Below are 13,803 nucleotides of genomic sequence, written 5' to 3'. Positions count from 1 at the left end.
GTCAGTGGCTGTTAGCGCAGGATTCCGCTCCCATAAATGAGTTTAGTGAATCCCGGTTTTTGCATTTATGGATTGGAATTTAGTAAAGAATGGGAGTTGTTACAACAAACTCTTTGATTGCAAAACACTTGGAATTGGGGAAAAATCTAAATGTTTAAAATTTCGCAAGTTCGACCAGTAAAAGTCGAAATTGACGAATGTGTTTAGCGCCACTCCAGCAAAACCTATATTTCTGGAATATGTTTCTGAACAAGAAGCAGAACACTTTCTACATTTTCTTTAAGAAACTTCAAATTACATTGTTATTTTTTTTTACCTTTTTTGTTTTTCTATTTGATTTTATTTTTTGCTTTGTTATTGATGAGACTTCTATTTCACTACCTTGATGAAAGCAATGCATTGTTTTGTAATGTGCTGGCATCCCCTCTCACAGTGAAGTGTTTACATTGGGCAGCATATAAAATATTCCCTTCCACATCTTTTGACCACCTTTGTAACCATAATGATGGGCAGATTTCCTGCAATGCTTGGAACTCCTATAAAAGGACTTGGGGGGTGGGGGGAGGAGGGGGGGATAATTAAATCACATTTTAGGTATTTCTAATCTGCTACTAAACATACAGTTAGGTCCGGAAATAATTGGACACTGATACATGTTTTGTTATTTCGGTTGTGTACCAAAATAAATTCAAGTTACAGTTAAATAATGAATATTGTCTTAAAGTGCAGTCTATCAGCTTTAATTTGAGGGTATTCACATCCAAATTAGAGGAAGGGTTTAGGAATTACATCTCTTTAATATGTAGCCCCCTCTTTTTCAAGGGACCAAAAGTAATTGGACAATTGACTCAAAAGCTGTTTCATGGACAGGTGTGGGCTATTCCTTCGTTATTTCATCATCAATTAAACAGGTAAAAGGTCTGGAGTTGATTCCAGGTTTGGCATTCGCATTTGAAAGCTGTTGCTGTGAATCCACAACATGCGGTCAAAGGAGCTCTCAATGAAAGTGAAACAGGGCATCCTTAGGGTGCAAAAAAAAAAGAAAATCCATCAGCGAGACATTAGGAACATTAGGAGTGGCCAAATCAACAGTTTCGTACATTCTGAGAAAAAAGAACGCACTGGTGAGCTCTGCAACACAAAAAGGCATGGACCTCCACGGAAGACAGCAGTGGTGGTTGATCGTAGGAACCTTTCCAAGGTAAAGAAAAACCCCTTCACAACATCCAGCCAAGTGAAGAACACTCTCCAGGAGGTAGGTATATTATTATCCAAGTCTACCATAAAGAGAAGACTTCACGAGAGCAAATACAGAGGGTTCACCACAAGGTGCAAACCATTCATAAGCCTCAATAATAGAAAGGCCAGATTAGACTTTGCCAAACAATATCTAAAAAAGCCAGCCCAGTTCTGGAACAGCATTCTTTGGACAGATGAAACTAAGATCATCCTGTACCAGAATGATGGAAAGAAAAAAGTATGGAGAAGGCTTGGAACGGCTCATGATCCGAAGCATACCACATAATCTGTAAAACACGGTGGAGGCAGTGTGATGGCATAGGCATGCATGACTTACAATGGCCCTGGGTCACTAGTGTTTATTGATGATGTGACAGAATACAGAAGCAGCCGGATGAATTCTGAAGTGTATTCAGCCAAATTCAGCGAAGTTGATTGGACGGCACTTCACGTTACAGATGGGCAATGACCCAAAACATACTGCGAAAGCAACCCAGGAGTTTTTTTTAAAGGCAAAAAAGTGGAATATTCTGCAATGGCCGAGTCAATCACCTGATCTCAACCAGCATTTCACTTGCTGAAGACAAAACCAAAGGCAGAAAGACCCACGAACAAACAACAACTGAAGACAGCTGCAGTAAAGGCCTGGCAAAGCATCACAAAGGAGGAAACCCAGCGTTTGGTGATGTCCATGCGTTCCAGACTTCAAGCAGTCATTGCCTACAAAGGATTCTCGACAAAGTATTAAAAATGAACATTTTAGGTGTCTCCCCCCCCTAAGCAAACAGTAAAGAAAAGAATCCAAGAGGTAATGTTAATGGAGAAGCTATCAGCCTTCCTGAAAATGACAACGGTCGGGATCCTCATTCCCTCTCCCCTCTTTTTCCCCCTCTCTTTTTCTGTTTCTGTCGACAAAGGATGAAGGGTCGGGGGCACGCTGAGACTATCTCTGTTAACAACAAAAAAAGAAAAACCCTGTATTAGGCCAAGATATATTTGTAAAAATGTAAACTGTATCAATGCCTAATAAAAAAATTTGAAACAAAAAAATTTACATTTTATTTATGATTGTGTTAATTTGTTCAATTACATTTGAGCCCCTGAAATAAGGGGACTGTGTATGAAAATGGTTGCAATTCCTAAATGTTTCATACAATATTTTATTTTCAACCCCTTGAATTAAAGCTGAAAGTCTGCACTTCTATTGCATCTCGGTTTCATTTCAAATCCATTGTGGTGGCGTACAGAGCCCAAATTATGAAAATTGTGGCAGTGTCCAATTATTTCCGGACCTAACTGTATGTTTGAAATTGTGATTTTATTAATAATGTATACTCAAGGAATTTACCCAATTCTGGCATTAAAAATAATGTGCTTCTATGAATTATACTACTTCACATTGCTTCATAGATAGTTAAAATAGAAAATATTTAATTTGGCTTAATCACCTGCTGCTTTGAATTGAAAGGGGAAAAGAATTTGCAGATGAAAGCTAGGTAAAACCTTACCTATCTCCATGGAAACAAATTGACACTGGTGGCATTTTCAGCTTTAAGCTGTTAAAATCAAGATCCAAACACTGATGTAATTTTGTATGTAGGGCAAGCTGTCTTCAAGAGTATATGATAACAGTACAGTACAATATACTATACTAGAAAAGTAGGATGAAAATGGTAGACTTTATATGGACTGATACTCAGTAGTTAAGCGGTTTACTTTTAGTCATATAAACACAGCAGACGGAATACATACATCGTTTTACTTGACCAGGGAGGCTGCGAGGGATCTCCCCCCCACCCCTTTGCTAACCGATACCCCATATAAGGGACAAGTAACAACAGACTCGGTTTGGAGGTATAAAAGGCCGCGGCTTTGTTTATAAAACAATAATAGAGCAACCGCAGCAGACTGAATACATCAATCATTTTATTTCACCAGGGAGGCTGTGAGGGCCCCCCCCTCCCCTCCCCTTGCTAACCGATACCCACATATAACAGACAAGTAACGACAGACTCGGTTTGGAGGTATTAAATGGAGTGGGTTTGTTTATTAAACAATAATAGAGTAACCGCTAGTCCCTGTCAGAGTGCTCGCTTAATGGTAGTTGTCTCGAGAGGGTTCCTGGGAGTAACGTTCAGTTGACCCCACCAACTCACGGCTATCTCCGGGCTTTATCAGCCCCAAGCCCCGTCTGGCAAGGACAAGCACATACCCCCAAAACTGCCACCGCGACAGTGGCAAACTGGTCAAACTGACCCCTCCTTTAGGAACTTCAGTCCCTTCTATTCTTTGGGACGTCTTCTGACTTTGCCCTGTACAATACAATGGTACATGATAACAATGTTCACAGGCATTATAGCTCAGTAGCTCCACAAATGATAATGTTCTCTCTACTCGTTAACATACGAGTGGCCAAGGGCAGAGAACCTGCCCCCGACTGTCTTCTAAAAAAGGATGGGTGTATGTGGGAATGTTGAGATGGCCGGGATCAGAATGAACACTCCAGCTCCCGGCGGTGTTTTAAGGACTATTAGCCTCTCCCCCAGGCTGCGAGGGCAGCCCGGAGACCCCAGTGAGGTGAGGGACAGGCTTGCTCCCTGGTCATGTCCATCCCATGCCTAATTGGCTAGAGGGATTGCTTGACCAGGGAGGCTGTGAGGGATCCCCCCACCCCCTGCTAACCGATACCCACATATAACAGACAAGTAACAACAGACTCAGTTTGGAGGTATAAAAGGCCGCGGCTTTGTTTATTAAACAATAATAGCGTAACCGCTAGTCCCTGTCAGAGTGCTCACTTAATGGTCAGTGTCGCAAGTGAGTTCCCGGGAGTCACGTTCTGTTGACCTCACCAACTCACGGCTACCCTCGGGCTTTATCAGCCCCGACAAGTGGAGATTGATCACTCAGCTCCAAGATGTGCCTGAAAGTATGAACTTGAATTGTAAAGTCCAGTATTGTATTGCTAATGCAATATATAATGCAATAAAGTCTGGGTATATTCAACAGTTTGATGAGCAGGTATACTACAGTGTCCGTGCTAACACAACGGTTGCATGTTGGAGATGGGGAATAACGTAGTTGAACACTGGGTATTAATGGACAGCTGGTGGGGGTATGTGCATGACAGAGAAAAAGGTTAATTACCTCTGAAGCCCCCAAACTCATAGTTTAGTCCCGGTTAAGTGTATTTACAGCTTAGAATCCCATACCGTCTCCTCTGGAAATGATGAGTACACTTCCTGTATATCAGAGTCTCTGTACTGGTCCCGTCACGGCTGCTTCTAGAATACAAAACACCTTTTCCTCTGGAACCGGAAGATGCGTGTCTCAAGTCCCGGTGCCTGCAAAAACTGTTGAAGTGCCACTCCAATAAAAGAGATAGCACAATGAATGAATGTATAGTGGTTGAACAGCTACCCAGTAGAAAGGCACCGAACAGTTCACCAAGTAATACAAAAATATATATTTTTTTATTGGGTTACATATTAAAAAACAAATGACATACTATGGATAGAACAGGGGGAAAAACTCTCCTCCCATGCATTTCATGCTAAAAAGCGCTTTCTCAAGGAGTCTACAGGAGCAGGAACACAGGTAAGTAATATAGCCCCTCCTAAATCGGCAACATCTGAAAATAATTAAGTACAGCAGGGCCCCGCTTCTCGGCAATCCGCTTATAAGGTGGCACTGAGAAGGGGGACGCCATCATTGATTCTCCGTCGCGCATGCGCAGAACGGGCGGTTGCGCCCGGCACGCATGCGCAGACAGGTGTCTGCGCGCGCAGACCATAGGCCGCACATGCGCAGACCGGTGTCTGCGCGCGCATATTATAGGCCGCACATGCGCAGAACGGCGAAAACGCCATTCTGTGCATGCACAGAACTGAAAATTGCCGGATCCGCTTTCCGGCGATTTTCACTATACGGCGGGCCCCTGGAACGGAACCCGCCGTGTACCTGGGGCCTTACTGTATATTGAACAGGTGATGGCATTAATCAATATGGCAAAAACTCCCATTGAATGTGAGCATAAGCTAAATACAATGTCCATATACACAGTATATGTATTTGTGTGACTGATAGTCCCCTTAGCGAATTTATTATTTACCCCTTTCTTTTGAAAGATTAATAAAAAGTAAAAAAAAAGAAAAGACAATCTAAAAAGAAAATGATTTATTTCAAATTGATTAGTAGGGTTGAGGTTTTAACACCATCGCTGCCAAAGGCACCTTCAGTGCACCGCCAAGCTCTGCGTGCAGTAAAATGGTTAACTGCATCTTTTTAGTACGGAAATAATACATTGTTATCAATACTTATGATGTGTCATAATGAGTATACAGTCTTACAAATAGTTTCCTCCAAGGTATTTCTAGTTCTATTAATCTCAGTCTCACTAGAAGTTGGTGAGTATAGTATTTGTGATCCAGGCAGCCATGCTTACAGTCTGCTGCCGTATTTTTTTTTTTTTAAAGTATGAAAAACTACTAATGTCTCCGAAAACCAGGGTTTCCCAGATGTCGGGGGACCACCAATCAGGTCTGGGAGACCACCAGATTCAGGTCCCAAACGGGATTGATGCTTCAATTAAAGGGATGTCATAGAATGTTGCTGGAATGGTCAACAACAGGATACATTTGAATCAAATAACAATCTTGGAATAACTGTCCACAGGGAAAGCCTGTGGGAACACCAGATGCTTCTGCATATTTCCGTGTGTTATCGGATCATGGCGTGGCAGCCATGTTTACTGCACCAACTGCAATTAGGGCGATACGTCAGCAAGACCCTGAGGCAACTTTGGGAAGGCAGTACCCCTTGACAAGGTAAGTTAAAGTTAGATAGGAGAAACTATTAACACAAACGGTAGAAGGAAAGATAGATAACATTACAATATAGTCTCTTCTATATACATTTTGTTGTGGTTGTAAGCATTTATTTGCTAATATGGCATTTATTATGTTTATGTTGTATGTCTACAAAACAGTTAAGAAAAGAGACATGAAAAACGAAGAAATATACAATCAAGCGTGTATATTGTCTGCATGACAGGATACAGGGTCAGCATCCTTGGCGTTAGATATAATACATTGGCAGTATACACAGAAATATGAATACATTGATAAAAGTACAATCGCCATTTAATTTTTTAGTTTGCTGTGTTTCTATTATTCTCTCTAACTTTGCTATAAGGGGTGTACCATTTTATAGGATGTTAAGTGTAGAATGCAAGAAGTCAGCTGACCTTGTTTCTCATGTCAGAATCTGTAGACTAGGTAACATAAATTACACAAAGGCTGTACTATCTTATATCATACATAACAAGAGAAATGAAATGTAGAAGCAGTTTGAAACGTATTATTAAAAATGTATGTTTAAAAGCAGTTCCCTACAGAAGCCTATATGGAGTTTAACTTATATAATACTAGTATCTTCCCCCGAGCATGTTTGGCTCTTTAACAAAAAAACAAAACACTTTTATTAGTATAAAAAATTCATGATTTTTCTTAATCGCTAGGTTTTAATGGTAACTTTTAGAATGCACTGAGCTCTGGGAAGACATTTTAACCTCTTGCCTATTTAATATTTCAAATGCCTACATATCCTGAAAGGAGCATTGGATTAAAAAATAAATAAAAAAAAAAAAGTGTTGGCAAGGGCAGATTTCTTAAAGTAAGTTACAAAAATAAAATGCTAACAAACCTGTGATCAATGTGGGCTGCTGCTTTAAGTGCATTTCATGTCATAGCTCATAACATTAAAAAAAAAAAAAAAACAAAGGAATGCAAACAAACAAAGCTGTATTCACTCTGTTAAAAAGTATTACCTTGTTTATTGGTGGACAATAAAGATAAGGAAAGTTACAAAACAATGCTAAGTCTTAAGTCACCTTTTGGCCTATTGATGTAAAGCGGTTTAAAATGTGTGGGTTTATCAGTGTGAAAATTAAATTGCACATGAAGTAACTTTTGTACTTATTTGTATCTTTACATTTCTTCGGGAGCACTAGATTCAAGCAAGGCAGCCACTTACTTTAGATAAAGTACACATTATTTATAGATTGTTAAAGCTCATCTGTTACACGTAGCTGATTGGCACCTTCTGCTAAAAAGATTTTAATATTTCCATTCTTAACCAAAAGCTTTGTAGAGTTTACAACTTTGATCTAATGTGGTGTTCATCAGCAATAAAAGCTCTGCCCTTGCTACGGGTGTATTACCTGACTTCTCGCAGAACGAAATAGCGGACACTCCCTTCCCTGTTTCCCCCCTCTCAATGCTCTCCTTTTAGCTCTATCCTATGACCTTATATTGTTTATATATACATATATATATATATATATATATATATTTCTCTTAGATGCCTTTATAGAATCAGTGATTGGCATGGATGGGACAGGGGAGTGTTATGGTCTGGGGAGGTGGGTGGTCAATACCTTGTTTTTTGCTTCTGCCTCCTCTCTTCCCAGTGATCTTTGCAGGATGAAGACTATTTATTTATAAAATATTTTACCAGGAAGTAATACATTGAGAGTTACCTCTCGTTTTCAAGTATGTCCTGGGCACAGAGTTAAGACAAATAATACATGTTTACAAATAGTTACATAATGAGCAGGGTATACATTATATACAAGACATTGCATGCACAGTTGACTCCAGCACCAGATCAGAAGAAAGAAAGGAAGCAGCGCTAGCCACTAACCACACTCAGTAGATTATCCCAAACTCAATTGTCAGCTGACGGCTCTCGTGGGTGCCAGTGCGTGGACACGAACGCGCTCCAGAGGATACTGCTGCTATCCTATCTCTCCCAGGCTGTGCATGAGTCAAAGGGAGATGCGGGATTCCCCTTATACGATTCTTGAGGAGACGAGCGCTGCTGACATTGAGAGGTAAAGTGAACCTAGTGAGCAGATCCGGACAGGTGAGGACAGATCATCATCACGTGCTGGAAAGATATTCAAAATGCTGATATACAAGTGCTGTTTCCATTATCCTGACTAATCTGAAGCATAGTCTCATCTAATCTGGTTTAACTACTGAACCTTCATCTGAGAGCATAGCTACATTAACAGAACTGGGATAACCAGTTAACCTGAAAGTTTACCTATTTTTCTTAGTGGCTAACTGTAATGGTTCTTGTCCTGGGTTTGGCGGGAACTCACCTTTACATTGCAATAGAGGTTCCAGGCAAATCTCTCCCTGAACTCAGCAATTGGGATTAGCTGTTTCTGAACTCAGACAACAGTTTGCCTTGATGCTGCTTTCTGTACAGCTCTACCCCTATTGGCTGTCCGTGCTATTTAGGGTCAGCCGTTCCACCAGGAAAGGACAGAGCATAATTCTTGCATTCCTTGAAGACTTTCTTGTGTAACCTGTGCTTGCCACAAGCACATCTGCATGGCCTATCCTTGGCCTTCTTGTGCTGAAGCTTCCTGTTTCCTGAAGCCTCCTCCTTCCAAAGGCCGTTCCTGTGACGAAGCTTCTCTGTTTCCTGAAGACTTGTCTTTGCAGAAACCCCTATGCTGAAGCTTCCCTGTTTCCTGTTCCAGAGGCCTTTCCCATGCTGAAGCATCTGCACTGGATCCCATGTGCTATAGCTGCTCTGTTCCAGAGGCCTTCACTTGTGCTGAAGCCTTCCCTGCCTTGATCCCAGCCAGTGACCTTGACCCTTCTCCTGTGCCGTCTGCCTTGACCCCAGCCTTTGACCTCGACCATCACTCCAGTGCCACCTGCCTTGACCCCAGCCTGGACTTCGTTTACTCCGATCTCTCAAACCCCGACCCGGCTACCCACTACTAAGGAATCCGCAATCCGGACCTGGCTTCGCGGCTCCAGTCTGTGTTTCTCTATCCCCACCTCAGCCCTGCAGTCCGGTCCTAGTTTGTGACGAGCACATCTGTTACACCAACTGAGTAATATTATTCATTAATACACTGCTGTGTCTTCTGCATTTCTTTTATGTCTGGAACCTTTGCTTGAGTCTACGCGCCAGAGTACATCTTCTTTTCTCAGCACCAGATCAGAGCTACTCCTCTCCACTCAGCTGCTAAATATATGTCCTACTCATCTCTGCTGCAGAATTAGGGGGTAATTCAATATACTCCAAAGCGGCTGATGGCACCACAATCGATCGAAATCCCCCATTGACATGAATAGGACTTTTTGGCCAATCACGGTTAGATTGGCCACTTCAGACTATATTGAAGTACTGCCTTAGTCCCAGATCCATAAAGCTCCATTAAGTCACTTATTGTTGTGTTAACCTGACTTAACGTGATGTATAGTGTATCTTCAAAGGATAATACTACTGTTTTACTGAGTCCTAAATTATACCGGGCACTGGGTACCCGGGCAAAATGAGACGGGCCAGGTAGCATAGACTTACCTGCAGGCAGTGGAGGATGAGGAAGACCGCTGTGGGGGGTAAGGAGGACCGCAGCGACATTGTGGGAGCAGCAGCAGACATCCTGTTTGCGATGGCAGCAGAAGAGGTCCTTGTTGAGCCAGTGGGAGCAGTGGAACACAGCACAGCTGATGCCGGTGGGAGCCGGGGAACCATGTGACCGGAGCAGGAGCGTTCCTATTGGACAGCCAGCACCTCCCGGCTGTCCAATAGGAACACTCCTGCTCCGGTCAAATGGTTCCCTGGCTCCCACCAGCATCAGCTGTGCTGTGTTCCGCTGCCTCCACCGCCTCAACAAGGACGTTTTCTACTGCCACCGCCACCAGGATGTCTGCTGCTGCTGCTCCCACGATGTTGCTGCTGTCCTCACCCTCCGCAGCGGTCTTCCTCACCCTTCGCCACCGGCTGCAGGCAAGTCTTCACGTCAACTGCTCTGAAATTGCCCGGCGCCAGTTCCAGGCCCCTGTTGCCGGGTCCGGGTAATTTCCAGGTAGCTGAAAAAGAACCAGGTAATTTCTGGGTACCCGGTACATCACAAGATAATACAATAAAGTTAAGCCAGGTTTTCTTCCACAAAGAGTATTGTGTTTACCATAATGGTCATTGGTGAGAAGGGCATGCAAATGAGTTGTTATCATAGCTAAAGTCGGTTAAGGTTAACGCTGGGACTTAACATTACATTATTTAAGTCATAGAGCCAAACTAGGCATTACTCTCATCCTGTAACGCTTGCACTCACCTCGAATAAGGCAGGACCCCGGTACTGAGGTGGGAAGTACGAAACTGTGCATCCACAGCAGCGGAGGCACGCCTGGAGGGTGGATAGTCAGCGTAACCGGGTCTGGGATGGAGAGATTGGGTTAGTCCAGATACTTGCCGGGATCCTGGGGCGGAGCCAGGAGAATGGTCAGTGTCCGTTGTGCCGTGGTCTGGGGTTGGAGCCGGGAGAGTGGTAGCGTGTCCAAGAGCCGGGGTCAGGATTGGAGAGGTGCGGGTAGTCAGGAGCAAGCCGTGGTCGTTATCCAGAGAGGGTCCAATATCCAAGCCGGGGTCGTTATCCAGAGAGGGTCCAATAGTCAAGCCGGGTCGGTACACAAGAAAGCAACTAGAGAGAAACAGCAAGGAACAAGGCAAGGCAAAACAGAACGCAGGAACACAAGGTTACACAGGTTATGCTCCGCAAAGCAGGAGTGAATGAGCAAGGCATTTATAGCAGACAGGATCCAATGAGGCAGGCAGCGGAATCGAGGCACGGACTCTGCGGAGGCAGAGATAGGCTGCAGGAGACAAGTGGGCAATTAGAATAATACTTGCCGCGCAGCTGGGGAGTGGTGCACGGCGTCACGTGTGTGCGCGCCGTGCGAGAGAGATATTTGCCGCGACCGGGGGCGGAGCCAAGCTCCGTGGTGTGAGTAGAAGAGCTGCGTGTGCGCGCGCACTGTGTAAACAGCGGAGGACTGAGATGCAGCAGGTAAGGAGGGAACACGCCGCAAGGGACGTGTTCCCTGATTCCTTATACATCCAGACACTGTTTTAGGGCTTTTGCAGTGTCTGGATGACTAAACCGCCACAAATAAGCAGGATTTAAATATCAGCATTATCTCCTCTCTAGCGAAATAACTATTTTGGGTCTGGATCAGAGTAATGCCAAGACATACTTTGTCATTTTATTGGAGGATAACGCAGCCATATGCTGCATGCAGCCCTATGCAAATAAGAAGCATTTCAGATGTTATTTTTGTGTACAATTCTCTATTGAGTGCAGGAATTGCAGTCCTCGGTACAGTAAATCCATTTCGGGTGTGTGTTTATGCTCTCTCAATGCTTTGTAATGTTATGATGTGTTTTTGTTGTTATTTTAATCACTGAGGAAGTTTAGTGAAAATGCTAACGAAACTTCAATCTGAACATGAGAATAGGGGGTTAGTGTTCATTCTTCCTGCTCAATTAGCATAGATCTTAGGCCTTGGCCATGTTTACCGCTTGCTGGCGGGAGCGTGCTGACGCGCGCTCCCGCTCAGCACTGAGCCCCTACAGCCGCAATTAGAGCGGCTTTAGTAGGGGCTCACCTGCGCTTCCGCGCGCTTGCGGAAGCGCAGGTCTTAGGGGAATTTAAAATTCCCCCGCTTGCCGGCGCGACAGGCCAGTCACGTGAGCGGTTCGCCCAATGAGGGCGAACCAGCTCCGTGACGTCACTGGCCCGCCCCCGGCCAGTGACGTGCCCGCCCCCGGCCCACCCCCTTACGGCGAGCAGGACAAGCAACCGCAAGGCCAGGGAAAGCACCCGCTTTCCCTGAGCCTCAGCGCGCATCAGCACGCCAGCGGTATGCATGTCCAAGGCCTTATTGTGCAGCCTTTTTCTCCCCACCGCTCAGCCTCTCTTTGTTTGGCACAGGTTTTAATGTGTGTGAGCAAGGGAAATAACAGAGTTTATTGTCTGCCAGGGGGAAAAAATCAACTTCTTGCAAATAAAACAAAGTTCATTACTATGGTAATTTCTGTCTGACTCTAGATCAGAAGTTAGAGATCAAAGTGGTTATTCTAAAAGAATAGCTTGTACAAGGCACTCATACTACTTTCAAATTGAATGCAAAACTCGTCTTCCCTCCTCTCGTAATTATATTTGAATCTTATTTTAATAATGAGAAACATGAAAAAGTGTATTTCTTTTTTTTTTTTTGATTGAAAACAGATTGCTAAATATTTGTTCTTGTAGTTAATGTTGTTTGACATAAAGAGCAATCCATGTAAAGATAAAAAAATAAATAGCATTTTCTCATTGCCTTTAAACATATCCAATATAAATAGATATGTTAGCCTAATTACATAGTGCACTATTTTTTTAAATTTAATTTTTTAAATTACAGTAGCTGTAAAAAGAATCGGCTAAGATGAAAACAAGGGCACACTGGTTTATGAGAATGGGATATTATATTAAAGCAGCAATACAACATTACCCCCCCCCCCCCCCCCCCATTGTTTTCTTTTTTTATTATTTATTTATGTAAAACATGTGACAATAATAATAATAATAGCATGTTCTTGTATAGCGCTGCTAGTTTTACACAGCGCTTTACAGAGACATTTTGCAGGCACAGTTCCCTGCCCCGTGGAGCTTACAATCTATGTTTTTGGTGCCTGAGGCACAGGGAGATAAAGTGACTTGCCCAAGGTCACAAGGAGCTGACACCAGGAATTGAACCAGGCTCCCCTGCTTCAAACTCAGTGCCAGCCAGTGTCTTTACTCACTGAGACACTCCTTCTCCTATATAATTCTAAATTCTTGACTACGCTGACAATCGTTTAGTGCTTCTGTTATAAATCTGTAAAAATCCTGATTGTGTGCCTAACGTAATGGCTGCCTTTCAGTTTCAATCAATCCTTCAGTCAGTGTAACTCAGCAGCTACATTGTATCCTTATATTACTAAGGTAACATTATCTATTGTTACAGTTTACAACTCAAACTACTGGGAATATTGGCAACAAATTATTCCAAATAGGAAAGTGTTTGCAAATATCTTGCACTGCTGGGGAGGTGGGTTAAAACCTGATATAGAAATCAAATTATGCTTTAAAACTCATTCAAAATGGCACGAAGAGTCGACTAATAATAAAAAATGTCACTATCTAATACTACAGAACTTATTTATTTAAAAAAACATAAGATTTGGCATGTTTTTCTGCTTTAATGACAATTGCTTCAGGTTATTACAGTAGCACTGGAATAAGAGTTTGCCCTTCAGTAACTTAAGTACTGCTAAAAGGGGGAAATCATATATAAACCATCATATTTGCAGAGGCCTGCTTAATTAAAATAAATCTTCATTACTAATCAGCTAGGAAAGGAGATGGCTGCAAGCTTCCTCACAGCAGGATTGTGCTAATACAACAGTGAGAGGTACACACAATGGATCATCATCTCAGCATCATTCACTCTGTTGGAGTGTCACCATCAGATTGAGAGAGAAATGTGGCACACAGCATAGAGCTGAATGCTAAACTCGAACACTTGATGATCACCATTAATGCAATGCTAGGCAGCATTTTATTATACATCTACTGGGGTGAAAATCCCTTCAGGCACAATTATACAACAGTTTAATTTTGTTTTCATCTCATTTCAAACACTGAGCTTTTTAATGCCAATAAATCAGAAT

General features: G+C 42.9%; 1 protein-coding gene across 2 annotated transcripts in view; it reads left to right on the top strand.

The window, feature by feature from the left end:
• Positions 1-13,803, top strand: part of ACSS3 (acyl-CoA synthetase short chain family member 3) — a 120,906-nt gene that overhangs the window by 65,735 nt on the left and 41,368 nt on the right. For both annotated transcript variants that reach the window (XM_075600506.1, XM_075600507.1), the window contains one exon: positions 5,914-6,065. In XM_075600506.1, coding sequence (XP_075456621.1) covers positions 5,914-6,065 — 152 coding nt within the window. The remainder of the gene's footprint in view (positions 1-5,913; positions 6,066-13,803) is intronic.

Source organism: Ascaphus truei, chromosome 5 (assembly GCF_040206685.1).
Source record: "Ascaphus truei isolate aAscTru1 chromosome 5, aAscTru1.hap1, whole genome shotgun sequence".
NCBI classification, from domain to species: domain Eukaryota; kingdom Metazoa; phylum Chordata; class Amphibia; order Anura; family Ascaphidae; genus Ascaphus; species Ascaphus truei.
Note: the sequence above shows the minus strand (reverse complement) of the source record. Positions and strands in the feature narration are given on the sequence as shown.